The sequence below is a fragment of the Protopterus annectens genome, chromosome 3.part0, assembly GCF_019279795.1.
Source record: "Protopterus annectens isolate FY-2018-M chromosome 3.part0, PAN1.0, whole genome shotgun sequence".
In the NCBI taxonomy this organism is placed as follows: domain Eukaryota; kingdom Metazoa; phylum Chordata; order Ceratodontiformes; family Protopteridae; genus Protopterus; species Protopterus annectens.
The window spans coordinates 162,525,184-162,551,991 of record NC_056731.1 but is presented as its reverse complement, the minus strand read 5'-3'; the positions used below and the strand labels follow the sequence as shown (position 1 = coordinate 162,551,991).

Here is a 26,808-nt window from a genome sequence, read left to right as displayed (position 1 = left end):
ACATATTAAGATCAATGAAAGAAACAGATTACAGAAAGTAAATAGGAATCAAATTTTTAGAAGTCTGATAAAACAGATAAACACAGTGATCAAGACTATCAACAGAAATCCATATGATATATCACAGAAGTAAATAGTATATATTGCTGTGCAGCTAAATTAATTACAGATAAAGTCTTACCACAAAAAACACAGGGTAGTAAGGGCAAAGAAGGGAAGAAATAAAAATGCCATAATGGAAGCACTGGGTATAGAAAATTATAAAGCAATTAAGACAAGAAGTGTCACTGTTAGAAGAATAGAGAAGATGGAATATACTAACAAAATTACTTGGAAAAATAGACGTGGTAAAAGCAATACACAGTATCAGAACAGACCAGGATCTATCATACATTATTGCAAATAATAAACTAAAAATATCAGCACAGGCAGAAAAACTTGGAAGATATGCAGATAAATATAAAGGAAAAGTACAGAATAAACAATTATTTGATGAGCCCAAAACGTTTTATAGAGAACTGGGAAACAAAAAAAAAAAAATAGAAAAACCACCAAAAAAGAAGAAATAGACACATTTTGGAGAAATATCTATGAAGACAGTGTGGAACATAACAAAAATGTTGAATGGATAGAAAAAATAAAATAAACCGGAGTTCAAATAAACTAAAATGTGCATGATGTAGAAACACACAATTGTAGGTTCTGTAAAACAGAATTGGAAACAGTCGCACACCTTGTTGCTGGGGGTGATGCACTCAAGGCAGAGGGCCTATACAATGAAAGGCACAGTAATGTGGGAGGACTGCTGCATTGGGAACTGGGCAAACACTACAATACAGAAGTAGCGAAGAAGCATTGGAAACATGAACCACAAAGCGTTACAGAGAATAATGATGTGCGCATCACAAGGGATCACCCATTACCAACAGTTCAAAATAGTTGTAAGAAAACCACCCCTGGTTTGATGCTGATATCTCTGATGAATAGAGGCAGGCATAAATCACCCCCCTATATAAATCAAATTTGTGGATCACATTTGGGTTGCACAACTAAGCTTATAAGGACACCATTGATTGTTAGCCGCTATATAGAAGACATAATTTTCTGAAGAATCATAACTGTTTTGCAGAAAGGCAGAAACAGACACAGCACATTTATTGGTATAAATGCTTATATCTGTTTTGTTTTCTGTCTCTTTTCTTTGAGATAACTGCTGATATTTTTGTCAGGTTCCAACAGCCTATTTCCTGTTCCTGTAATTGTACCTCCATTTGTGCACCTAAGAGCTGAGGGAGTGATGAGAATGGATAGCTGTTGCTTAGGATATAGCTGATTACTAGGCTATCCACTATGGATGCCTGACTTGCAATGACAAAATCAGGAATTACCACATGTACCCACTACTGTGTGCATAGTCCCTAAGATATTAAACCGTGTCCTAGCTTTGAATTGACCTTCCACATACTGCTGGTCATACTTGTTTGGTATAGAAATTACAAAAGAAGTATACAGTATCCTTAGTTCATGATCTTGTAGATGTTTACATGGGAAATGACATTCTGATTTGTTACTGCATTTTGTGAAAGGTAATATTATAAATATGTCCAAAAATTAATTTAATAAAAGTAAGGGTTTTGACAGTTTTAATATTAATTGAAGTGAAATTATTACTGCCATCTTAATACCAACAACAGACAGTATCTAGTAAGATCATGGGGGCTGAAGAGCTCCATATTAATCGAATCCTATTGGCTACAAAGTTGCCCCACCCGTTATTTTTATGTATTTTTTTATTTTCTTTTTTCTTAAAAAATGATGAATGACCTTTGTTTTAGGAATTACAGGAACCATCAACGAGGGTGATTAAAGAAAGCAAAATGGTTTTCAGTTGCTCTCTCTAGCTATTTGGGTCTATATTATCGACCATATGGTGTTCGATGTTTTCAACCGTCGATCTTATAATATAGACCCAGCTATTCTTAAGTGATGCCTCTTGGTAAAATAGATACAAGCATAACATTTTCTTGCTATTGAAATGTTCAGGGCAATTAAAATAATTTTATGAAGTTTTGACTGGAGGCATTTTTTTTTTATACAGAGGCCCTGGTGTAGAAGGCATTCCACCTCGTGAAGCAAGCGACAGATTACAAATCTTCCAAGCCAAGTTTGATGAGCTATGGAGAAAGTATGTTACTTACTCAGGAGGAGAAGAACTGTTCGGTCTAACTGTAACAGGTAGCTACTGTTTTGTCTTAAAATATGGGGCAAAAATATTCGAAGCTCATTGATTTTAGCAGTCTTTGATCAATAATGAATTTAGAGGATATCAGTCTTAACTATAATAACTAAAATCATTTACTGGTTTACACTTCAGAGATTTTTATAGCCAAAAAATGTAGTTCAGTATTTGTGGTAATATTAAAAATAATAATGCATTTTGAGTGTACCAACATGCAGCTTGTGAAATGAAGATGTATTAAATAAATTACTTAAGAACTGAGGACAAGAAAGAGAAAGAAAGACAACAGTTACTTTGTGGAAACTATAAGCTCAGAGGAAAAACTCATCTATCTCACAACTTTAGATCAAAGCATTAAGGGAAATATGTGGAAATTGTAATTTAATTCATAGCAAACATTTTGTGCTATGAAAGGGCCTTTTAATATGATGGGCAAAAGTCAAGAGAAATCGCACATTATACATATCTCTTATCTATTTGTTTCATGTGTTGCATTTTGTTGACCAGGTATGGTATTTATTTATTATTTTTTAATTCATTTATTGCATTAGACTATATGTATACCACTAGGCGTATGGCTTCTTTACAGGAGAATTCAGAGAAACTATTATACTGACCAGTGGAAATGTGGCTATTAAAGGAAATTTTCCCCTTGCAAGGGATTCTATAACATGACAGATCCTATGCTCGTTGAATGATACCATAGCAGAGCTGGAGTATGTGAATGCACAGTACAAATTCTAAAAAGTATGCGTTTAAATTTTCATGTTGGAAATAAAAAAGGAGGAGTTCAGTACTGTAAACTGATGTGAATATGCTATGACAATGGCTCGAATTCAGAAAAGATTACCACGAGTATGTCTCTTTACCGTCAGTAGTTTCTCCCTCATAGTATTGAGTGTATGTATACGGAAGTGTGTGTGCAACTTGTAGATGCATGAATGAAGTCAAATGAGTGTGTGTGTGTGTGTGTGTGTGTGTGTGTGTGTGTATGTGTGCCTACCTGCCTGCCTGGGTGTCTGCAGTAGGTGAGTTAGGTATTGGATTGAGAGTGTTTGTTTGTGTGTGTGTGTGTGTGTGTGTGTGTGTGTGTGTGTGTGTGTGTGTGTGTGTGTGCATGTGTGTATGTGGGTGCATCTGCCTGGGCGGTTGCAGTAGGTGGTTAAGTAGTTGATTGAGAGCATGTGTTTGTGCATGTGTCAGAGCATAAGTGTGGTTGAATAGGTGAGTATATCCATGAGTATGATCGGGTATGTAGGGGGCTAACACCAAATGGATGTGCGAGTAAATGTCTGTGAATGTGTACATATGTGTATGAATGTCTGAATGTGTGTGTGCACACATGCGTGTGTGTGTGTGTGTGTGTGTGTGTGTGTGTGTGTGTGTGAGGTGGGGGGATGCATGTGCCATGTGACGCATGGGCCTTTTCTGTAAACACAAATACCACAATAGGTCTGACAGTGCTATGGTAAAAAAAAATAGGTTTAGAGATATACATTGCGGTGGTGGTGCTGCGGTAGCGTTGTCATCTCACAGTTAGACGTTGCCAGTTCGATTCTCAGTTAGAGCGTCTTCTGTATGGCGATATGCACAAATGGGCATTCCTTCATTGAAGGTTGTGTGTTAGGCCCGGCAAGCCAGCACGTAAAAATCTACTACCAATCATTAGCGGACTGGAGTTCCACTGTGGCGACCCCTAACGGGGAAAAGCCGAAAGAAACAAACAAACAGATGAGCTGATAATGAGGTCTTCATTGTTGTGGCTAAAGCTGTCTCTGAACTGCATTTTTCATGGATTATGTATATTAATCTACTAGAGCTAGGGATGTCTTTGACTCCCAGGGAATGTGATTTTGAATGGCAAAAAAGAGCCTGCAGAGATAATCATCTGGGTAGGCAAATTAGAAAATAGAAGCTGATGAGAAGTATGCATGTTATAAATTGCGATATGATACACCAGTTAGTAGAAGCTGTGGCAGGAGGGCATAGGGATCATGGTTTGCACAATGAAACAATAAAGAATACTATACAATTCAAAAAGGAAAAGCTGGTCAGAAAATGACAATTATACCAGTAATGTGCACTCCAGGGAACAGGTAGTGAAAGGGGACAAAAATTAATTTATGCAAACCACCAAAAAAACTTTGCAGTAAATTCTCAATGGAAGATACTCTCATGCACTGCAGGCTGGATTTGAAGATTTTGTTCAAGAGACAGATTGTACTAAAACATGGTTTGGTGGGTTGGCAGGGTTTTAAACTGAGACTTTTAAACTTTAATTTTCAGACATAAGCAAGCTACAACTGATGTCAGCTTTTAGACTAAGGAATTACTACTGTATTTTTCATCTGTATTCATTGTTCATTTATACCATAAGACAGAATAAGCAAACTGTACAAATAATAATGATGACACTTCCATAAAGTGACTGATAAAGACTAATTCTACAAGCTTAATTCAGTTATTTAAAAAAGTATATTCACTTAAACAAGTCAATTTTTATGAAACTAATCAGTAAATCTAGGAGGATCAATGGTAAATCTGAGGGTGAAAATCATAGCTCTGCACATGAATTATAAAAACTGAGAGGCATGATCCAGAGTCATTTGGTGAAGAAAATCTATGGGTTAGAAAACAGCAGGTACGCAGACTGACGGGACAAATTGTCACTTTTTTGGTGCATATCCCAGTTTCAGACACTGCAAGACTGAGTTTTATTTGAAAGTTTGTGACTGAAGCTCATATCATGCATTACAAACACTAGAAGTGCTTATCTGTTATCAAACACTAACATTAACGATTATGAAAAGTCAATACTTAGCGTCTACAAAAAATATGTAGGCCATTGAACAAATTTCCTCCAAGCAGTAAAGGACACGAGTCGCTAACCACTTTCAAAACTTGACATATCAGTAAGAAAGTCACCAAATGGCAAGAATGTTTCTTAAAGACCAATTAACATACTGACCAAATGTGTTTTCCAACATAAAAATAGACATGATCATGGGATGAGTTTGGTATTGACACCACCAAATGACTGTAAGATGGAAGGGAAATATAGAATGATATGACACTGCCAAAGGACTGTAAGATGGAAGGGAAATATACAATGATATGGCACTGCCAAAGGACTGTAAGAGGAAGGGAAATATACAATGATATGACACTGCCAAAGGACTGTAAGATGGAAGGGAAATATACAATGATATGACACTGCCAAAGGACTGTAACACTGAAAGGAAATATACAATGATATGACACTGCCAAAGGACTGTAAGACAGAAGGGAAATATACAATGATATGACACTGCCAAACGACTGTAAGATGGACGGGAAATATACAATGATATGACACTGCCAAAGGACTGTAACACTGAAAGGAAATATACAATGATATGACACTGCCAAAGGACTGTAAGACTGAAGGGAAATATACAATGATATGACACTGCCAAACGACTGTAAGATGGAAGGGAAATATACAATGATATGACCTGCCAAAGGACTGTAAGATGGAAGGGAAATATACAATGATATGACACTGCCAAAGAACTGTAAGATGGAAGGGAAATATACAATGATATGACACTGGCAAAGAACTGTAGGACAGAAGGAAAATATACAATGATATGACACTGCCAAAGGACTGTAGGATGGAAGGGAAATATACAATGATATGACACTGCCAAAGGACTGTAAGACGGAAGGGAAATATACAATGATATGACACCGCCAAAGGACTGTAAGATGGAAGGGAAATATACAATGATATGACACTGCCAAAGGACTGTAAGACGGAAGGGAAATATAAAATGATATGACACTGCCAAAGGACTGTAAGATGGAAGGGAAATATACATTGATATGACACTGCCAAAGGACTGTAAGATGGAAGGGAAATATACAATGATATGACACTGCCAAAGGACTGTAAGATGGAAGGGAAATATACAGTGATATGACACCACCAAAGGACTGTAAGATGGAAGGGAAATATCCAATGATATGACACTGCCAAAGGACTGTAAGATGGAAGGGAAATATACAAGGATATGACACTGCCAAAGGACTGTAAGACTGAAAGGAAATATACAATGATATGACACTGCCAAACGACTCTAAGACGGAAGGGAAATATAGAATGATATGACACTGCCAAAGGACTGTAAGATGGAAGGGAAATATACAATGATATGACACTGCCAAAGGACTGTAAGATGGAAGGGAAATATACAGTGATATGACACCACCAAAGGACTGTAAGATGGAAGGGAAATATACAATGATATGACACTGCCAAAGGACTGTAAGATGGAAGGGAAATATACAATGATATGACACTGCCAAAGGACTGTAAGACTGAAAGGAAATATACAATGATATGACACTGCCAAACGACTCTAAGACGGAAGGGAAATATACAATGATATGACACTGCCAAAGGACTGTAAGACGGAAGGGAAATATACAATGATATGACACCGCCAAAGGACTGTAAGATGGAAGGGAAATATACAATGATATGACACTGCCAAATGACTGAAAGATGGAAGGGAAATATACAATGATATGACACTGCCAAATGACTGAAAGATGGAAGGGAAATATACAATGATATGGCACTGCCAAAGGACTGTAAGGCGGAAGGGAAATATACAATGATATGACACCGCCAAAGGACTGTAAGATGGAAGGGAAATATACAATGATATGACACCGCAAAAGGACTGTAAGACGGAAGGGAAATATACAATGATATGACACTGCCAAAGGACTGTAAGATGGAAGGGAAATATACAATGATATGACACCGCAAAAGGACTGTAAGACGGAAGGGAAATATACAATGATATGACACTGCCAAAGGACTGTAAGATGGAAGGGAAATATACAATGATATGAAAGCAATTAAAATTTAGTGTTGTTAAAACTTGTGGGCTTGGTCAGGGACATGACTTGCAGTTTTAGACAAGGGAACACATCTTAATTTATGTGTCTGTGTTTAAGGAGATGACTTTGAGGTTATTCTCTACATGGAAATATGGATTTGGAAGGAAAGAATATAGAGGAATCATGTATAATGGGTATCAGAGTAGGTATGACATGCTAAATTTGTGTATAAGGGATCCGAGAATACTGCATGCTAAGGCTTTCTGAGGAACACAGCTCAAAAGACATCTTCATCAAAATTTTAAGGCAAATGTTTTTCAACTTGACACATCACATAACTCCTCCTCCACCTATAATATATCACTTCTACTTCCACCCTCACCTGCTGCTTACATCCCATGTCTACTAGTAAAACGAATACAGAATGTTTTTTTCTTCTGTTAAAAATATTTGGTTATTGTTTCAATTGTATGCTAGACTTTGTGCTTTCTGTGATTACTTTGTATTTGTGAATGAGTTCTATTTTATTTCTGTTTATTTTTTTAATTTAATGTCTTTACTCGGGCTCTGCCTGCAAATGGTGTATTGTGATCAGTGTGCTACCTCAGTAAACAAAGTAAAATAAATAAAATGTTAAATACAATGATGGGATATTAGGGCTGTGATGGGAATGTAGAGAAGCATGCATTGAAATCATTTTTATATATTTGATTCTTTTCAATAACTTGTGTTTGATCTTGATGAGTGGGCAAATGTATTGGGCTTGATAATGCAACAGAAAAATGTATAAATAGTTTTAAATATTTTTGAGAGTTTCCAAATATTTGTTAATAAAAGTATTCTTCAGTAAAATAAAAAAATAGCATTATAGAAAGCATCACTCCGAGTTTTCCCTGTAATCATATTTATTTTGTTATTAAATGAGGTGGTAGAAAGATGAATACAAAAAGATGGACGGGAAACTGAAAGGGGTAAACTTTAATAATTAACTTGCAGACAGATAGTCTTGCTTGCAGAAGTAGAAACTAATTTGGAGAAAATTTTATGAAGATTTAAATTATTTTCAGAGAGGGTGGATTCAATTTCCATGAAATAAATTTGATGGTGGTTCCCCTTGGAAAGGGACTATATAGTTATGGTAGAGGCAGAAAGTATGAGATGGGCCAGCTTACTACTCACTGACCCCATGGCATCAAAAGCACCTATACCATATTTCGAGGCACAGACCTGCAGGACTTGGATACACATGCACATACACACACACACACACACACACACACACACACACACACACACACACACACACACACACACACACACACACATACATGTATACACACACACACACACACACACACACACACACACACACACACATACATGTATGCACACACACACACACACACACACACACACACACACACACACACACACACACACACACACACACACACACACACACGCGCACACGCACACACACGCACACACGGACTAGCATATCTATACTTAATAATAACTGACTCCAGAAGCATGCTGAGCAGCTAGTTTCATTGCAGTGTTGCAGGCAAACCCTTCAAATGATGTACTTTTATTTATTATGTTAAATAATCAGAAAAATTTGAAAAGTATAACCTCATTTTTGGCCTGTTATGCTATAGCTTACTGTTTAATGTTTAAGTACATGGACTATTGCCTTACACAAGCAAGTAAACTGCAAATCAGTCAAGTTTTCATAAGACTTAAGTCAAGCAGGTATACTGAGCTATACACGGCTCAGAAGTTATTTACTAACAGAAGATAGAAGTTTCTCCTTTCTGGGTATAACAACTTAGTAATATGACCCTCATAAAGTAAGACTTTCTGATAATCTATAATAGTTCATGTTTACCATCTTGTAGCAGCTCAAACAAAGAGCTGTCTGTAGATGGAAGTAATATCTTGGACCTGTTTGTAGATGAAAGGCATACCTCTCAGCCTCTTAATACAAGAAATATGGACAAAGGCTAAAATAATGGCAGGACAAAGGCCAAACGTTGGGGTAGATTTTAAATATTGCTGTTATAAACTTAGAAAGTAGCGAGAGTAAAAGGACTTAAGTTAGCATGCATTTTCTGAAGTATATGAAGTCTGAAACCTCAAATGTATGTCATTATTTAGTGACTTCAGTCCTCAGTGATTTGCCAAAAAAACACAACTTTTATGAGGAACAGACCAAAAATATGAGGCAAATATCTGGACAGTTGAGAGCTATGAGAAAGGATTGCTCAACTTTAACATTATTCACCGCCATTCACATAGTAGTATTTTGGGGTCTATATAAGAACATCGAAGTTTCAGGTCTTCAAATGTTCTAATATCAACACCTAGTAACCGAAAACTGGTAAGACTGAAAATTTAGAACAGCTAATTTTTTCCTAGAGAAAAATTTGCTGTTCCAAAGCACATACACACAACACAAACACACCAAACAAACAGCAATCCACACACATACACCTAAAATCTTACATCTAAACCTACACTAAACTGTACATACACCACTATCTACCCACTTACCTTAGCCCAAACCCTAACCCTAAGGTCCGTCACTATCGCACACACACGTCACCTGCGCCCTAACCCTAACTCACCTATCCCACCCTAACCCTCACGTCCAAACATTCGCACACTTACCTGACCCACGCCCTAACCCTAACTCACCTATCCCACCCTAACTCTCACGCCCACACAATCGCACACTTACCTGAACCCGACCGTAACTTTCCACGCAGAGCTGAAAATAGCGAAGCGACAATAACAGACAACCAAATTCTTTCCCTAGGAAAGAATTCGGTTATTTAAAAATTCACTGTTTTTAGCTTTTGGTTACAAGGTGTCGATATTAGAACCTTCGAAGACCTGACACTTCGATGTTCTAATATAGACCCGTATTTTGCATGGACAACCTTCCACCTCTGATTCAATTAGCCGTACTCTTCATTAATAATAATAATCACAGCCATTTGTTAACCAAGTAGGCCCACAGGGCACGTGATCCCTTTACATGGGTAACCCAGGAGCAAGACCAAGTTAAGTGACTTGCTCAAGGTTACACATTAGGCAATAAGAACTATGGGAATCAAACCCTCTGCCATAGGGACTACAATTATAGGTTCATAGGTAAGTACTAGGCTATCGGCCCTAGGGCCCATACAAGCCTAGCCAGAAAATGTACCCTGGCTTTCGCCATCCAAGAAAATTATTTTCCTGTGCCCCTGTCGAGCAGAGCCACAGAAGTGATCCCCGGGGTGAATTTCCCATTTCCCATCCAGTCATCAAGACTTTTCTTGAAGAGTGCTAATGAGGAGCTCTGTTTGACATAGATAGGTAGTCTGTTCCAGAGTATGGGAAGTCTCTGGGACAGGAATCTATCCCTCCAGCATGTTCTGTTTATTGTGGTGAAAAGGTTAAGGTCCCTAGAGCATGTAGCTCGAATGGATTGGGATTTCTTTAAGTGGAGCATGTCCAACAGCTCTGGGTTTGACATAGCTTTGTATGCTAGGCAGAGATCGCCCCTGAGTAGGCGATATGTGATGGAGTAAAGCTGTAGTTTTTTTGAGATGGTCTGCATAGGGCATCTGTTTGAGGCCAGTAATCCTTCTTGTGAGGTATTTCTGTGGTCTTTCCAGTTGTTGTAGATGTCTTGTGACAGCCTTAACCCTCTGTGCCGGTTGCTACTGACATTTCTATACACTGTTTCTTCTTAATACAAGCTACCAGCTAAGTTGTATAATGGGTTGTGCAGGATCTTCTCTGCAGGTATTGTACTCTCTCATGATATAAACAATTCACTGAAATCCTCACAATATTGTTCTATGGGTTACATTTGCTTTATGCTCTTACTAATTATTACCACTTTGCTTAAACAAAAATATTTGTTTTACCCTGTATATGCTTGAATTGTGTCATCTTTTTCTGAAGTAGTTTATTACTATGTGTGCTGTGTTTATTGCCATCTGAAATTTCTCCTTGTTATGTAGGCTTAGTTTGATTTTATTGTCTTCTCCTGCAACTTGCTGAATACATAGGAATGTGGCTGAAAATGGTCAGTTTGGATGAGCCCACCTTCCAACTTAATATGTTAATTTATATGTTGTTAGCTGGAGATGAAGAAATATAGGGTATGCAGAGAAGATGAGTGACAAAAATATATTTTTTAGAATGTCATTCAGTGAAAAGGGGAACAGACAAGCTAGGTTTATTTTTATTTGGGCATTGATTTGATTTCCATTGAGACAGGCTGGCAGAGTTCTTTTCTGCTGCACATTATGACCAAGTAACTATACGAGTGCCTGCTTGTCTCATCCAGTCAGGATCTAAGTAATGTCTTAATCATCTTGTAACAGTTATGCACTACTTCTAAGGACTACTTGTGTCGGAAGAACATTTTGATGTATCCAGAAAGGGTGTTAAATCATTATTTTGTCGGAAGAACATTTTGATGTATCCAGCAAGGGTTTCTAATTATGTTAAATCATTATTTTGTCAGAAGAACATTTTGATGTATCCAGAAAGGGTTTCTAATTATGTTAAATCATTATTTTTCCATTGACTTACATTTCCTCTGCTTATTCCCTTTCACTTCTTCATAACAGGACATTTATTACCAAAAACAGGATCCTTAAGGTTTGGGCTTCTTACATTCACTTGCTTCCCCTTTCCTGATGCCATGATTGTCTGCTTGATCATAAATATATCAACAAGATGAAAACTTAAATTTGCAAGACAGTTTACTGTAGGCAAGAACAGGACTTTCACATACATATTAGCTACCAAAACATTCCCTCTTTCAATGTTTTAGAATTTAAAATAACATAAGCTACAACACAATTAACTGAGTAGGAGCCCTAGTTTTTATTATTTTAATATTTATATTATATTAGTTATATAAACCATCATTTATTTATTTATTATTTTAATATTTGGCCAGTAACAAGTTTTAGGTTTTATTATTATATATTTGTGTCACCTTTTCAGCTTCCAGCATCTTATGTCACAGATAAAATATATACTTTGCATGTATAAGACTATTCAAAGTCAGAATATCTATAGCCCATACATTGCCTACTTATCTCTATTAGTTGTCTGCTTTCAGTTAAATTGCAGCTCACCTAGCCTATTTAACAGCTTCTTACAAAATATGAATCTATGTCATCTAAAAATAGTTCTTACCAGATTGACTGTCTTTACCTAAAGTGTAGCATCAGCGCAGATGCCATAGTTACTGGCATCTTTCTTCATTTAGTCCCCAAAAACCCATACCACGATGCAAATTATTGATCTAGAAGAGCACTATAATGTACTACACTTACAGATTAAACACAAAATAGACCAATATGTATTTATTGTTGTTAATATCAGCTTACAATGTTCTTCATATTGATCACTGCTGCAGTAGCCTTAGCAGTTTATATCTTGTATAGGCTATAACAGATAGCAATCTTCCAAAGCTTCAGGGCACCTTGTATACGCCCAAACCTTAGTCACCTTGCGCTCACTAACTGAAAGGACAGGTTTGGGTACCAAGCCATTCAGAGCTTTCCTGCCATCGAATGGAGTGCTCCTGTCCAGTCTTCAGAGGATTGACAGTCAGCTTGTGATGTTGCATTACTGGATAGATAAGTTCCATGTGTGGAAAAACCTTCCACATATTTTTAATGTTTAAATTTACTTTCCAGTGTGGGAAAGTACTTTTTAAGCTATGAGCATATATGTTTATTCACTGTCATGTGACTTTGCTGTACATTTAAACAGGAACTCGTATTTATGTTTGGCAGTTTAAAACTTCATTTAAACATTCTAAATGTTTTTTTCCTGTGGATAAATTGTGTTTAAATTACTTTTGGATGCTGGTAAAGTATATCAGTGAGTTTATTACTGTGGTTTTATCAGGAAAAGTGACTTTATACTACTTTTGAAATTTTACCATTTTGTGCTGCTTAGTTTCCCAGGGAAAGTGGCAACATTTTTGGCTTTACCATGGAATGAACAACTAGTCCCATGGTCAGTCCTTCTTCCAGCCACAAAAAGAAAAAGTTAACTGAACAGCCTTTGCCACCACAGCAGGCTAGCAGTTTGCCTCAACCAGAGGTGAGTGACTGCTGGGGCTAAAGCTGGCTGCTAAGGCTACTCATCTTTTTTCTGGATCCCTCTGGTATTGCCCTTGCAGCGTCTATGGATCAGAAGTTAGTCACATCCTCTGTAGCTGCTGGAGTCCCTTCAGTGGGAAAGAGAGAACCACTTTTGTTGGTGTTAGGAGAAGGTACAAGGAAGATGACCCTGCTTAATCAGAATATTGTGTCCATCCCCAGGGAGGCTGTTGTCCCCCTTAAAAGTCCTGTTTGCCCTAATTTTCCTGCCAAAAAAGAAACAGAAAACCAAACATGTATCTTTTCCTGTTCCAGTTTCAATGGACAAGAGTAGTTAATGAAGTATGGCCTAAAGTCTTGTACAGGCTATGGACCTTTCTTATCAACTGTTTTCTGCTAAGTAAAAAAGTGATTCCTCTTTTCCTGAAGAGATTGAAGAAACTGGATGTGGAGAGGGAATGTGATGGGACAGATATAGGGTTTTCTCCTAATAATTCTGATTCAGACTCAGAGGAGAACATGTTATCTGAATATTCCCATTGAGGATTGTCTTTTTCTGAGACTATTTCCAGACTGTGTCAAGGGCTCAGTGGTGCAGCGGTTAGCGTTGTTGCCTCACAGCAAGAGGTTTTCCTGTTTGATTCTCGGCTGGAGCGCCTTCTGTGTGGAGTCTGCATGTCCTCCCTGCGGTCGAGTGACATTAAAGATATGCAGGTAGGTGTGACCATGAATGGGTGTGCCTTCCTTGAAGGCTGGGCATCGGGCTGGCAACTCAGCACCTTAAAAATCCACTGCCAATCATTAGCAGACCAGAGTTCCGCTGTGGCGACCCCTAACCGGGAAAAGCTGAAAGACATTACTATTTCCAGACTGTGTCAGTGTTTTCACGGGAAAAACACTGAGGTTGCTCAGTCCCTCAGAAAATACAATGACATGTTACAACTGGAATTCCCAGAAGCTCCCCCCACCCACACCTCCCCAGTGCTGCCGGCATTGGAGGATGTGGTTCTTGCAGCCTGTGGCTTCCCTGATATCCAGTCTGCTGCACCTGAGAAAGCAGATAGAATGTACAAAGTTCCTTAGTCTTTCAAGTTTCTATACAATCAGCCTAGTGGCTATAGATTTAGCACATCAATTAACTCATAAATAAAAAAAAAAAAACCCACAAAATATCGTGCATCAAGTGCAATAGTTTGCAAATACGTGCACAATAAACATCAACTAGCACCTCTCTGCCCACTTGGTCACTTTGATGATAAGAAATGTATTGCAGCTATGTAACTGTCTGTACTGTGAATGCATGACTTTAAGCGACCATGTATCTCACAAGGCATAGAGTCTGGTTGTTGCTAGTGTGTTCCTGAAGATGAAGTTGTTAACATCGTTTTCACTGTGCTGCCATTTGTATGCCGTTAAAGCTGCTGTTTTACTTCAAATGTCGATGTATCCTGGCATTATTTAAATTGTGAAAGAAGATGACCGGGTAATCAGGGCTGCACATTCTCAAATCTATCAGAACTGCAAAACATTTCAAACTGGAGAACTGTGCGAATGATTTAAATTAATTTCTTTTTTTTTTTTCAATAATAAATCTTTATTCTTTTCCAAATGTTAATACAATACTACAACATATGTACATTATATACATGAATGCTTCCAACAGTTACATAAAATCATTATACATTAATATAAACTTCTAGATGAGTATTAAAGAAAGAGAAAATAAAAATCTAGTATCAATATAAGGCTTATCTATACTAACCTCCATATTAAGTATGTGCTTCCCGGGGAAAAGTGGATTGGAACCTTAAGCTAATACTATGTTAAAGATTTGCTCCCATATTTTTGTATTATTTATACTTTTCTTATGATCTTTAATTAGTAATTTATGTGCTAAAATATGTCTTATCGCTACACTTTTAAAGTTTTCCCATGAAGTCTGGGACGGATTCAGCCAATTTGTATTTATATAAAGCTTCATTAACAGGAAAATATTTATGAGTATGATCATTTGGGATCTATCCAAATTATTCGGAGGAATATGAAGAATCATAAACTCCCAAGAAAGTGTAGACTGTTGATAACCCATTTTTTGTAATTGAATTTTTAAAGAATTCCAAAGTCTGAAAATACATTTACAACTCCAGAACATGTGTAAAAGGTCAGCCGTTTGATCCATACAATATGGACATTTAGGTGAATTTTTAGAGTTGAATTTATGCAGAGTGAGACGAGTGTAATAAGCGTTATTAAATATCATCAACTGAGTAAATAATAACTTTTGAAGAGATACTGATTTTAGGGTTAAGTTAATTGCTTTCAATATTTTACTATCATCAATCGGTAATAATTTCTCCTTCCAGTATTTAGATAAGAGTATTTGGTTATTATATTTCACATCTTTTATCAGATTATATGAAGCCGTTATATATTTGCAGTCCTGCATAAGAGTTTGCCATAAGTTTAGGCAAATGGTTAAGTGTTCTTCTTTAATTTTAAAGTTACTAAAATAACTTATTGAAAGATCCTTTAACTGTCTCATTATAATTAAATACGAGTTAGGAAGATTCATCTCTCTTAACATGTCGTGTATTGAGATACCAAGAAAAGGATATAAATCAAGTATGGTTAAATCACTTATAAGTGGGAATTTTTTAAGATCTATCAGTTGATTACCAATTTTCAAATTCGGGTTCTTATGAAATGGTTGAAAAGTCATCATATATTGTAAGAGGTTTAGTGAGTTAAATAGACTTTGTACTGATATTATATATACTCTGATATGTTCCATCAGAGTATACATTTTAAGGGTATCTTTATTTAAAAAAGGTAATGCCTTACAATTAATACCCAATCCAGCAGCATGTTTGTGATTCAGAATCAACCACTTGGGTGACCATTTAGGACTGGACCTGTCAAAGTTAACCACTCTTAGAATTCTATTAGCATTTATTATTAAATAATATGCTTCAAAATTCGGTAAATCTAAACCACCCCTGTTTTTCGGAGTCATCAGTTTATCATAAGATATTCTAGTTTTTATAGGTTCCCATACAAATCTACCTAATTCCGTATGAAGTTGTTTGAAGAATTTCCTAGAAATTTGGACTTGAGTAGCTCTAAAAATATATAATATTCTGGGGAGTATGTTCATTTTAATGACTGAGGTCTTTGCCATTATTGGTAGTTTCAAATTATTCCATCTTTTTAAATCAGACACTATATGCTCCCAAATTAACTTAACATTGTTCACATAAAAGTCTCTATTGTCTGTTGAAAAAACAATACCCAAATATTTTACTTTTTCTTCGGATTTTACCTGACCTACCAATGGTAAAAGCGAAAAGGGCGTAGGCGTCTTTAAAGGAAATAACTTGTTTTTTTTTTAATTTATTTTGTAATTCGATATTTTTGTAAAGTCTTCCACTGCTTTTAATATTTTCTTGGTATCTGAAACAGGCGCTGTACAGTAAATATTAAGATCATCCGCAAAAGCAGCCATAGATTTAGATGAATTTCACCATCCTCTGAGTAGGCTGCTCTTACCAGGAAATCATTCTTTTACCATGCAAATTGGTTTTACTGAAAACCATCATCTGTCTCACTCTAGAAAATCAGCTTTTTATGAAGAATGACTAATTTAACCAACTACCACTATATGACTACAAATAGCCATTTGCCCAGCCAGCATGGAGGCAGAGATTTGCAAACTCAATGAACACATTGTGCAAAAAAAAAAAAAAAAGTATTTCACAGGAAAGGACATGCTTTCAAAACTGTGTTCAAGATAAAGGTAAAAGTATAAGCATTTGTAAGGTACTTGTAAAGGAGCTTTCTGAAATCTATTGGTGGATGGCACTGAAGTGTATTAAAACTTACTGCTGAAAGTACATATACATTAGAAAAGACAATATAAATTGCAAGAGAGGCTGAACTGGTAAAGAAATTAAATGCTTATATTAACATGGCAAATGTGTGTGTGAGACAGAATGCAGAGAAAATGGCAATTTTAAAAAGAAATATAACGGCCAAACTTAAGCATGGTCTCATCAAGCAGAGCAAGTGTACGCTTGGCAAATGCATGAGGTGTGACTTGTTATACTGTTGAGTCAGACTAGTGTGCTGCACATGGCAGAGGGTGTAAGAAATGCAATAAGATGAGACATTTTGCTGCTGTTTGAAAAACTAAGCTAATTAAATATGTTACTGAGAATAAAACAGAAAAGTATTCAGATCTCATTTTGCTGGGCTCAGTGACTGCTACACCAAAGAATCAGAACTGCAAGTAAAACTCCAGTAAGTTTTAAGATTGGTACAGGGCCAGTGCTAGTGTGATATTATGTGCTACTTGTAGAAACATCTCAAAGTGATACATCGAGAAGAAACAGAAACGTAACTCTGCAGGTAAACTCAAGTGCAATGCTAGATTTCTAGGTATTACTGAGTGACACACGTTCAGGGTTTAAATGCTGGGTGGTCCTTACATAAATAATCTACCAGACAAAGCTGTGCCATATGCGATGGACCTGATTGCCAGAAGAAATTGTGTAGATGTGTTTTGTGAAGCTGATCAGCGTAATTGTGAGCCAGAAAAATAAAGTTAAGTGAAATGTTGTCTCATATTTATTTATTTATTTTTGTCATTTTTGTTAACTGTAGTAGTGCGCTGATCAATAGTGACCAATTGCAGACTCGGCCTGGGTTGCCTTCACCACAGCCAGATGCTAAGCTATGCTGTGCTATACTATGTAACATCAAGGCAGAACTGGAAAGAATGAAAGAGAAAAACGGTGATCTGAATGGTGTTTTTTAATGGTGCCAGTCATTAAAAAAATGGCAATATAAAAATATGTGTAGCTTTGAAAAGCTTAGTGACACAATCATGTGAGAAAGGTGTATTCTACCAATACTAGAAGACACAGAACTGGTCAATGCTAAAGTGTTCTCTGCAGCAGATGTTTTTAATGTTTTTTCACAAATACCTCTAAAAATAGTTTAAAGCGTATGATTTTCATTACTTCAAAGTGAAGGTTCTGTTTTAAGAGACTTGACTCTTGATATAATTTTGGCATGAAGTAAGTAGTTTGTTAAAAAGACATGAATGAGTTGCTGTTATTATGGGTGATGTACTAGTGTATGGCCTTGACAAAGACACACATGGCTCGAGATTGCTGGCAATGCTGCAGGCTATTAAAAATTCTGGTTTAAAACTAAATAAAGACAAATGCTGTTTTTGGAGGTTTGAGGTTTAATATTTTGTTTACAGCATAAATGCTAATGGAATCAGGCCAGGAGCAAGGTGAACTACTTCAGGCCCTAAGCATGATAAATTTCTTGGGCAAATTTGTACCATATTCATCTAGTGGTATGTCCGTCACCAGATAGCTTAAAGAAAGATGACATTGGACATGTTCAAGGTTTCAGCAGAGTGAAAAAAATACCAGCAGCTGCGCTAGCACTAGTATATGATGATGTCACATAGCCAAGAATTGTCAGTGTTGATATTAGGTGCTGTATTACTCCAGATGGGTGAACAAAAGTTATGACCCATTACTTATTACTCAAGAATGCTAACTTATGCGGAGCAGAGATAGATACTGAGAAGGAGTGCCTTGTGAGTGTGTGGGCTGTGATGAATTCTTCAAATACCTATTAGTGCTTGAGAGTTTCCAGCTCTAGACTGACCAGAAGCCATTAGTTCCACTAATATATTAGTATGACCTAGCCAAGGTAACATCCAGAGGCCAAAGTCATTAATGAAACTGAGACATTTCTATCCCAGAGAAATTCATGTGCCTGGAAAACATGTGATTGTACCTGACATATTTTATTTTATTTTATTTATTTTACATTTGTTGACCGAGCTAGTCTAACTGGATACATGTCCATTTTCAGTTGAGGCCCGGGGAGAAAAGCTCCAAGACACATACAAAATACAATATAGAAGGAAATAACAGTAAAGATACATACAAAATACAATATAGAAAGTAGTAGTAGTTAGAACAAATAAATTTTACTTAGAACAAAAAAAAATTTTTTTTTTTCAAAAAATAGCAAATAGTTAAACATTGCTAGAGAAAATACTAACTACCATACTCCAACTGTGCATAGCAAGACCAGTAAACAGCAAGGATAATATTTATGAGAGGATGTTATATACATATATTTATGAAATTCATTAGCAGTTTCATGGTAAAAAGAATCTATAAGGGTAAGATTATGATGATGTACGGTAGTTATTGGTGAGAAGTAAGAAAGTCATATTATCTGGAAATCTTGTATGTGACTAGATACAGTCAGATACCAAAGATGTTGCATAACATTTTGACAGTTTGACCAGAAAATGCTAAATGTTGAGAAAATTAAACGTATTACAGTCAAATATGTCCAAGGCAGATGGCCTAACTAATGGACACAGACAAAATGACTGATGTAGAAATATTCTACCATCAGAGCAGAAACTGTGCCAGGACAGAACAGTACCCTCATCGGTGTGCTGAACTGGTACAACAGATACACAAAGGCACCAAGGAGTCACAAAATGTTGTCAAAGAGCCAAGGTTTCACTGTGCTGGCCTAACATTAATATGGGCATTGCAAATCGTGTATGAAGATGTCTTTTCTGTAACAACTATAAAACATGTCAAAGAAGAGAGCCATCACTGCCAAATCTGTTACCTCAAGGTCCTTGGCAAAAAATAGCAGCTGAGTTGTATGAATCTGAGGGCAAACAATGCACTTGGCACATGTGGACTATTAGTCTCATGACACTGAGATGCTGAATGGACCAGCCACAACTAGCCAATGAACCATAGCAAGGCTAAAGACCATGTTTACAAGATATAGAATACTCAATGAACTATTTACTGACAATGGTCTTCAGTTTGTGACAGCTGAATTTCAGCAGTTTGCTGATGATTTTGGCTTCAGTCATACTATCCAAAGTCCTCACTATCCTTAATCAAATGGAGCTACTGTAAGGGCAATGGAAACAGCTAAAAAATCTTGCGACATCCTAATCCTCATAGAGCTCTCGTGTCATAAAGGGACACTCCACAAATTCCACTGGAGTTAGCCCATCACATCAAATGTCTTGAAGACAAATAAGGACTAATACACCTATGCTAAAATCATAGCTCAAACCAAAAGCTATTCTGCGTGAGTGCTTGATACAAAACAATCAACAAGCGAAAGCCTCTTACAAGAAACTCTACCCAACCACGGCCCCTCCTTCAGCCACTGCACCTCAAGTTAGATGGGAAAGAAAGTGGACGACAGCTGGTGTTGTAGTATGAAAAATTGTAAACAATGGTTATACATGCTGCAAACTGAAAATAACGCCATAGTGGAATTAATGAGACAAATATTAAAGCAGTTCCAGATTAAATTCAAGATGAATGCTGGGTTCCTGAGAGTAATTCCCAACTGTTTGAGCCAAGAAAAAAACAGTAAGAATTTTCCTATTTCCTTCAAAGGCTTTACCTCAACCCAGTATCCAGAACAAGAAAGGAAATCCCTCATCTGCAATGTGTCATGGCAGTCCAGGTACTGTTGATCTAAGTGGGACTATAACTGATTATTCCACAGGTTTCAGTTCCATTTGCATAACTCAGAGTAACTTTGAAGTCTGAACTCTATCAAAATATTGAGTTTGCAACTCAGTAATATGGATAGGTAAGTGACTGTTCTCAAATTTCCCACATATGTGTTATTGCATTTCTGCTAAGAGTAAAATCTATGTTAGTTCCTGCTATTATGTGATCTGTTGATTGTCTAGCATGCGTAAACGTTTTAGAGTGCTTGGACAGTCAGTAGCATTCAAGAATATTGACTATATGCATTGATAGTGCACTACAACTGTATTTTATAATTTTATAAATAGGTCTTACCATTACTCCTAAAGGGAGACATTTGTTGATAAGAAATGTACAGCAGCATAGTACCAGTGTATACAAAGAATATGTATAATAGCATTGTGAGTTTAACAGATTGTGTATCCCACAATGCACAGAGTCTGTTCTTGAAGAAGAGTCTACTAACATTGTTCTTGCTGTACTGCCATTGTGTAAAACATTAAAATTGTTGTTTTACTTCAAATGCTGGTGTATGCTGAAGTTATTTACATTGCCAAAGGTGACTGTGTAATCAAAGATATGCATCACACCAATCAACCTTTTCAAATCCTTCCTGAGACTCCTTCCTCCATCCTACATTTCTGTACCTTTTGTAATGTTATCACCAAAGATGGTTATCCCCCTACCCCCCTGCAGGAAGATAACATCACTCAAATGCTTTTCAGTCATCTGATTTCTATCAAACAACTGTGTGTTTTGGCATTCTTTCTAAATGAGTAAAACCCTCTGTTTCTTCAGCTATGCGAGAAGCAACCACACTGGAGAGAACCTGGAAGTTATGTTGGAAACAAGCAGAAGAGTACTGGTCCCCTGACCAACCTGTGTGGTATTTCACTAGTCACTTACCGACATTCCCTTTGGATTCTCTCCATGATGTTCCCTTCCATGAACAGACCTGGATGTTTCTTGCTGTCTTTTGTACAAGGCTACCTCTCTTGCCTTCTTGCATTCCTCAGATGTGTCGGCACAGACTAGTGATCTGTGAGGACCTCCATCAAGGGATCCACCAGCATAATGGCTGGATTCCTGAGGACCCCAGGATGTGGCCTATATGGTCATTGTGCCTTATTATCCCTTGAGGTAGCCACATCCTCCTCCCTTATCTTTCTCTATTCTGTTGTCCATCGATCTCTCCACTCTACTTTATTGCCCTCTGTTCTTTTTTTCTTTTCCTTTATTTATAGGTTCATAGGTGAGGACTAGGCTATTGGCCCAAGGGCCTAAGTAAGCCTAGCCAACAAGGTTCCCTGGCTTACACCACCCAACACATTTATTTACCAGAAAGTCCGACTGGATACAATTCCTTTTTCAGAGGCGGCCCAGGGAGAAACACTTCACATTTGCAACAGGACAATTGTACAAAACATCAAAACATTACAACAGAGAAGTAACAAATAGATGCAGTGTAATACATACAGAGTTCTTAATGCATCAGTTTTACATATATTAGACTAAGGTTTATACACATTTCTAATAATAGAGGATACTGATATGTCTATTTACCAAATACTTTATGTATGTGCATGACTATGGAGAGGTAACGCAGGTAAATAATACTATATCATTGTGTCTATTTATCAAATACTTTATGTATGTGCATGACTATGGAGAGGTAACACAGGTAAATAATACTATATCATTGTGTCTATTTACCAAATACTTTATGTATGTGCATGACTATGGAGAGGTAACGCAGGTAAATAATACTATATCATTGTGTCTATTTACCAAATACTTTATGTATGTGCATGACTATGGAGAGGTAACACAGGTAAATAATACTATATCATCGGGGAGAGATAATAATAAAGAGAAAATAGGCCAGTTACTAATTGAGAAACGTTGCTGGAAGTTTTGGGGGCAGAGACTGAGTCAGACTAATTGTTGTGAAGGAACGGATGGTGTGGAGAAGGTAAGAAGACTAGGGAAGCGAGGATAGAGGAGTTGGATAGTATGTGTGTGTGTGTGTGTGTGTGTGTGTGTGTGTGTGTCTGTGTCTGTGTTGGGGTGGGGTTACAAGAAGGCAGTCATATCTTATCCAGGCTTGGTGCATAAGAATAACTTTTTATTCAATAAATGGAATTTGAGTCTTTTTTTAAATTGCAGAGCATTTGTAGTTGTCCGTATATCTGTCAGTAATGAGTTCCAGATTTTGGCTCTGCATGTAGAATAGAGGAAATCTCCAGGGGCATTGTTGGATTTGGTAACTTTTAAGAAGGATTTATTATTTGAGCATAAAGACCAGTTACTAGTGTAGGGGAAAAGAATGTTTTCAGGGTAGTTTTTTTCAGGGTGATTTAGAAGTGTATGGGCCAAAGTAAGTGGTTATAAGCTAAGAACTTAGGTAATTCCCGCTTTGAGTGTAAGGCAATGGTATGTTGTAAAGTTGGAGTCTGTTGCAAACTTTGCGATCTTATTATTGCAGGTATCTAATTTTGCCAGGTCTGATTTTTGTGAATATATTGCAAAGAAAAATGTAATTGCCATATACAGGAAAAGTTCACTCAGACTCTGCCATAGATTGCTGTAAGGGAAAGGTTAGTTTGTTTTTGTTTTCTTGTATTTTGTATTGCTTCATGGTTTTCTTCTATTTTGTATATTGTTGTGTATTTTCTTTATACTGTGTTATATTTGTATTCTGCTTTGTTTGCATATTTAAAGTAGGAGTCACACAGAAATTAAATTTTCTCCCACCCCATCACTACTTTTTTTAAACTCAACTGTCTTTCTCTTTGCCTGCCACTTATGTTAATTTGCCCACTTATTTCTTCCCTGGTCTCTTTCATTGGTTATTGTAGTGAGTAAGCACAAAATTAACATCTTGTGAAATCGCTCCGTCAGCTATTGAAATTTATTGGCCTGTATTCCATAGAGCCAGAATACAAAGTGCCTGTCCCCTTCCCATCTATCTTACTCTTTTAACATTAGTGGTTCTCTACTTAGATAGCTAAAACTTGTTACCCCCTCTTTCATATCTAACTGCTTAGTGCACACTGCAACTCTTAGGATATTAACCCATTTTTTTTCCATCTTACCTTTACAATCTGCAGTATCTAGACTAAGATCACCAATTACTAGAGAGTCCACATTATGTCTCTCAGTGGTCATCTTGGGATTAGTGCTTCTGTTTTGCTCCTGGTGAGAGAAGGAGCCTAGGGGCATTATTTCCTAGAGACTGCTGATCATCAGGAAACCTGATAACTGCTTCATAGGTGCCAGTTTGGAATATGTGCTTACATTTTGCACCTGGTGAGAAAGGGAATGGAAGGTATTGATTCTTAACTGTTTATGATTGGGCAGTGACTGTCTGTTCTAGAACTTCCTAATTAATCTTGTTGCTATTTGATGCATCTATCAGGAAAAGGCTACAACAAGCCTACAGACCCCTGCATCATCAGGAACAAGACTTTTGATCACCACACTGCCTGTGGCCTGTTTCTCATCTTGGGATTGTCATTGAATCCCAGCAGTATGATGCTGTAGTGAGACCAGCACAAGTAGTAGCCAGGGAGTAGCCAATTAGGCAAATCCCCTCTTTTCATAATTCTTGATGAAGCTAATTCTTTCTTTTCAGTAAGTACTGCATGATTAGCTGCTGCCTAACCTAACTTTAGAATTATCTCCCTAAATACTTCATCTATAAATCATCAGGATCTACTTAATAGTTTCTCCTCCAGTGTTTGCCAGTGCCCTTTATAGATGAAGACACCTTAAGTTGACATTTTTCCTGTAAAAGCACCCTTGAAATTTCACAAATATCTATTTGCGCACAGGGCTAGTTTGCAGTGATAAGCACTGCTCCCAGAGATTAAAATCAGATACGCCTGACTTTACTTTGTATTCTTACCACAGCTATCTAATCAATAAAAAAGAGCATGTTGCCATGCATATGAACTTTCACACTATCTCCATTACCAGCTTGGTGGATATAGGCATCCTAAGGCAATATAGAAATTGCCACATGTTTACTGACAACAAGCTAATTCTCAAATGAACTCATATGTTATGTGAGAGATTTGCCCAATGTCACTGGAGACAAAACTCTCACATAAAAATACTCCTAATGTCAATCAAGTTGTCAGTAGTACACAGACTGCATGCATCACACACAACTCAAAGTAGACACATATACCCACATGTACTGAGGCTCTTAAATGTAACCTTCCTAAACCCCAAAGACCTTCTAGAAGAAGTACACATAACAAATACCCTTAGCAGTCCTGAATGCACTCTTTCAAAACAACACCCACATCAGCAGACTGGTATGGGCCTAACATTGAGCAACATTTTACCTTCTCCAAGGATGATGCCAAATACAGATAAAAAATGACTTTAATAATTGGCTTAGTTTTGGCTGTCATTGGAAGGAGGAGCAATATTTGTCAGCATGGAAGGAGATGGTCAACAGACCACACTGCTTTGCCATGGATGGCCTGCACCTGTCCTTCTAGGCTTTCAAATATTAGCTAAAACATCATCATCCCCATAGTGCCATTTTTAGGCAATGCCAAACTGAAAGTATTTCCGCCAGAGCATATCAAAACCAAGAAAATCTAAAGGTATTACTGCTCAATGCTAAGAGTCTAAACAAAAAGTTCCACTCTCTAGAAGCTCTCTTCACCCTAGAGAATGCTGATGTCTGTGTGGTCACTGAGACATGGTTTAAAGCTGTGGAAAGCACACCAACAGTGCCAGGTTACAATGCTTTGTACACATTTACAGCAGTTACTACACATACAGGGACTAAAGGTGGAGGTGTCTCTATTTACATCAAAAGAAATATACCTCAAGGCTGGTCAAACAGGACAATATACTTGAAGTTCTCCAAGTTCAAATCACCACAGGCAAAATCCAATACCACTTCCTTGCAAACTATAGGTCCCCCTCTGTGACCCAGGAAACCCATACCATGTATCTAAATTTATTGGAAACATTCATCATCTAACCCAATACCATATTCATAGGTGACTTTAATTACCACACTATTAATTAGGAATTAATTACCACACCAAATGTACAGGCACAGAGATTCCTGGATTTTGTAAACACAAACTCCCTGGACCACATTGTCAGTACACCAACCAGGGGTGCAACAATACTGGATCTGGTCCTCACTAATGTGGGAGAGTGCTGCACACCCTCTAGTGTAATGTCTTCTCTGGTAAGTTTAGACCACAAAATGGTCTCCTTTGAAGTAAAAATAAAACCTAGAACCCCAGCTAACCCTGGAATATTTAGAAACTACTCTATTAAGTGATAACCTGACAACATTTCAAGCCCTCATAAACCCTGAGAAGACTGTTACCTATACGGAACTGTTCACAGGAACTCTATACAAGCATGTTAATAGCCACATAGAGCCAGCTGCACCCGCCAGGAAAAAGTTCAGAACTAACTGAAACAACAAGCCACTCTGGTAAAATCACAATTTCAGTAGGCTGTATAACAGAAGGAAGAAAATCATGGCAAATATTAGAGGTGCAACATCCATCAGGATAAAAGCACTCTCATCAAACTCATCAAACTAAACAAACAACTCAGAGGACAAATAAAGTCTGCCAATGCCACATTTGAGTAAAATGTGGCCTCCCAGGCCAAGGACAACCACAAGGCATTCTTTAGCTATGTTCATAACCTCAAAGGCAATACACAAGTGTGTGCAGAACTCATTGTTAATGGAGTCGCCTATACTGAGCCAGAATATATAGGAAACCTACTGGCCAGTAACTTCTGATCCAACTTTACCCCTCTCTGCCCCTCAACCTTCTCTCAGGAAATGCTATCAAATATTACTCCCCCTTCTATCACTAGGGAACAGGTCCTTAATGTTCTCTCTAAGGCCAAGAACACTGCATCATTGGGCCCAGTCAATATCCCAGGATGCCTTCTAAATAGCATGAAATATGACTTATTAGGCCAT

General features: G+C 37.3%; 1 protein-coding gene across 1 annotated transcript in view; it reads left to right on the top strand.

Annotated features, from left to right (window-relative positions):
* The window catches only part of LOC122796791 (dynein axonemal heavy chain 5-like), a 2,204,633-nt gene that overhangs the window by 710,801 nt on the left and 1,467,024 nt on the right, over positions 1-26,808 (top strand). The window contains exon 30 of the mRNA XM_044065521.1: positions 2,099-2,235. Within this exon, the coding sequence (XP_043921456.1) occupies positions 2,099-2,235 (137 nt within the window). The remainder of the gene's footprint in view (positions 1-2,098; positions 2,236-26,808) is intronic.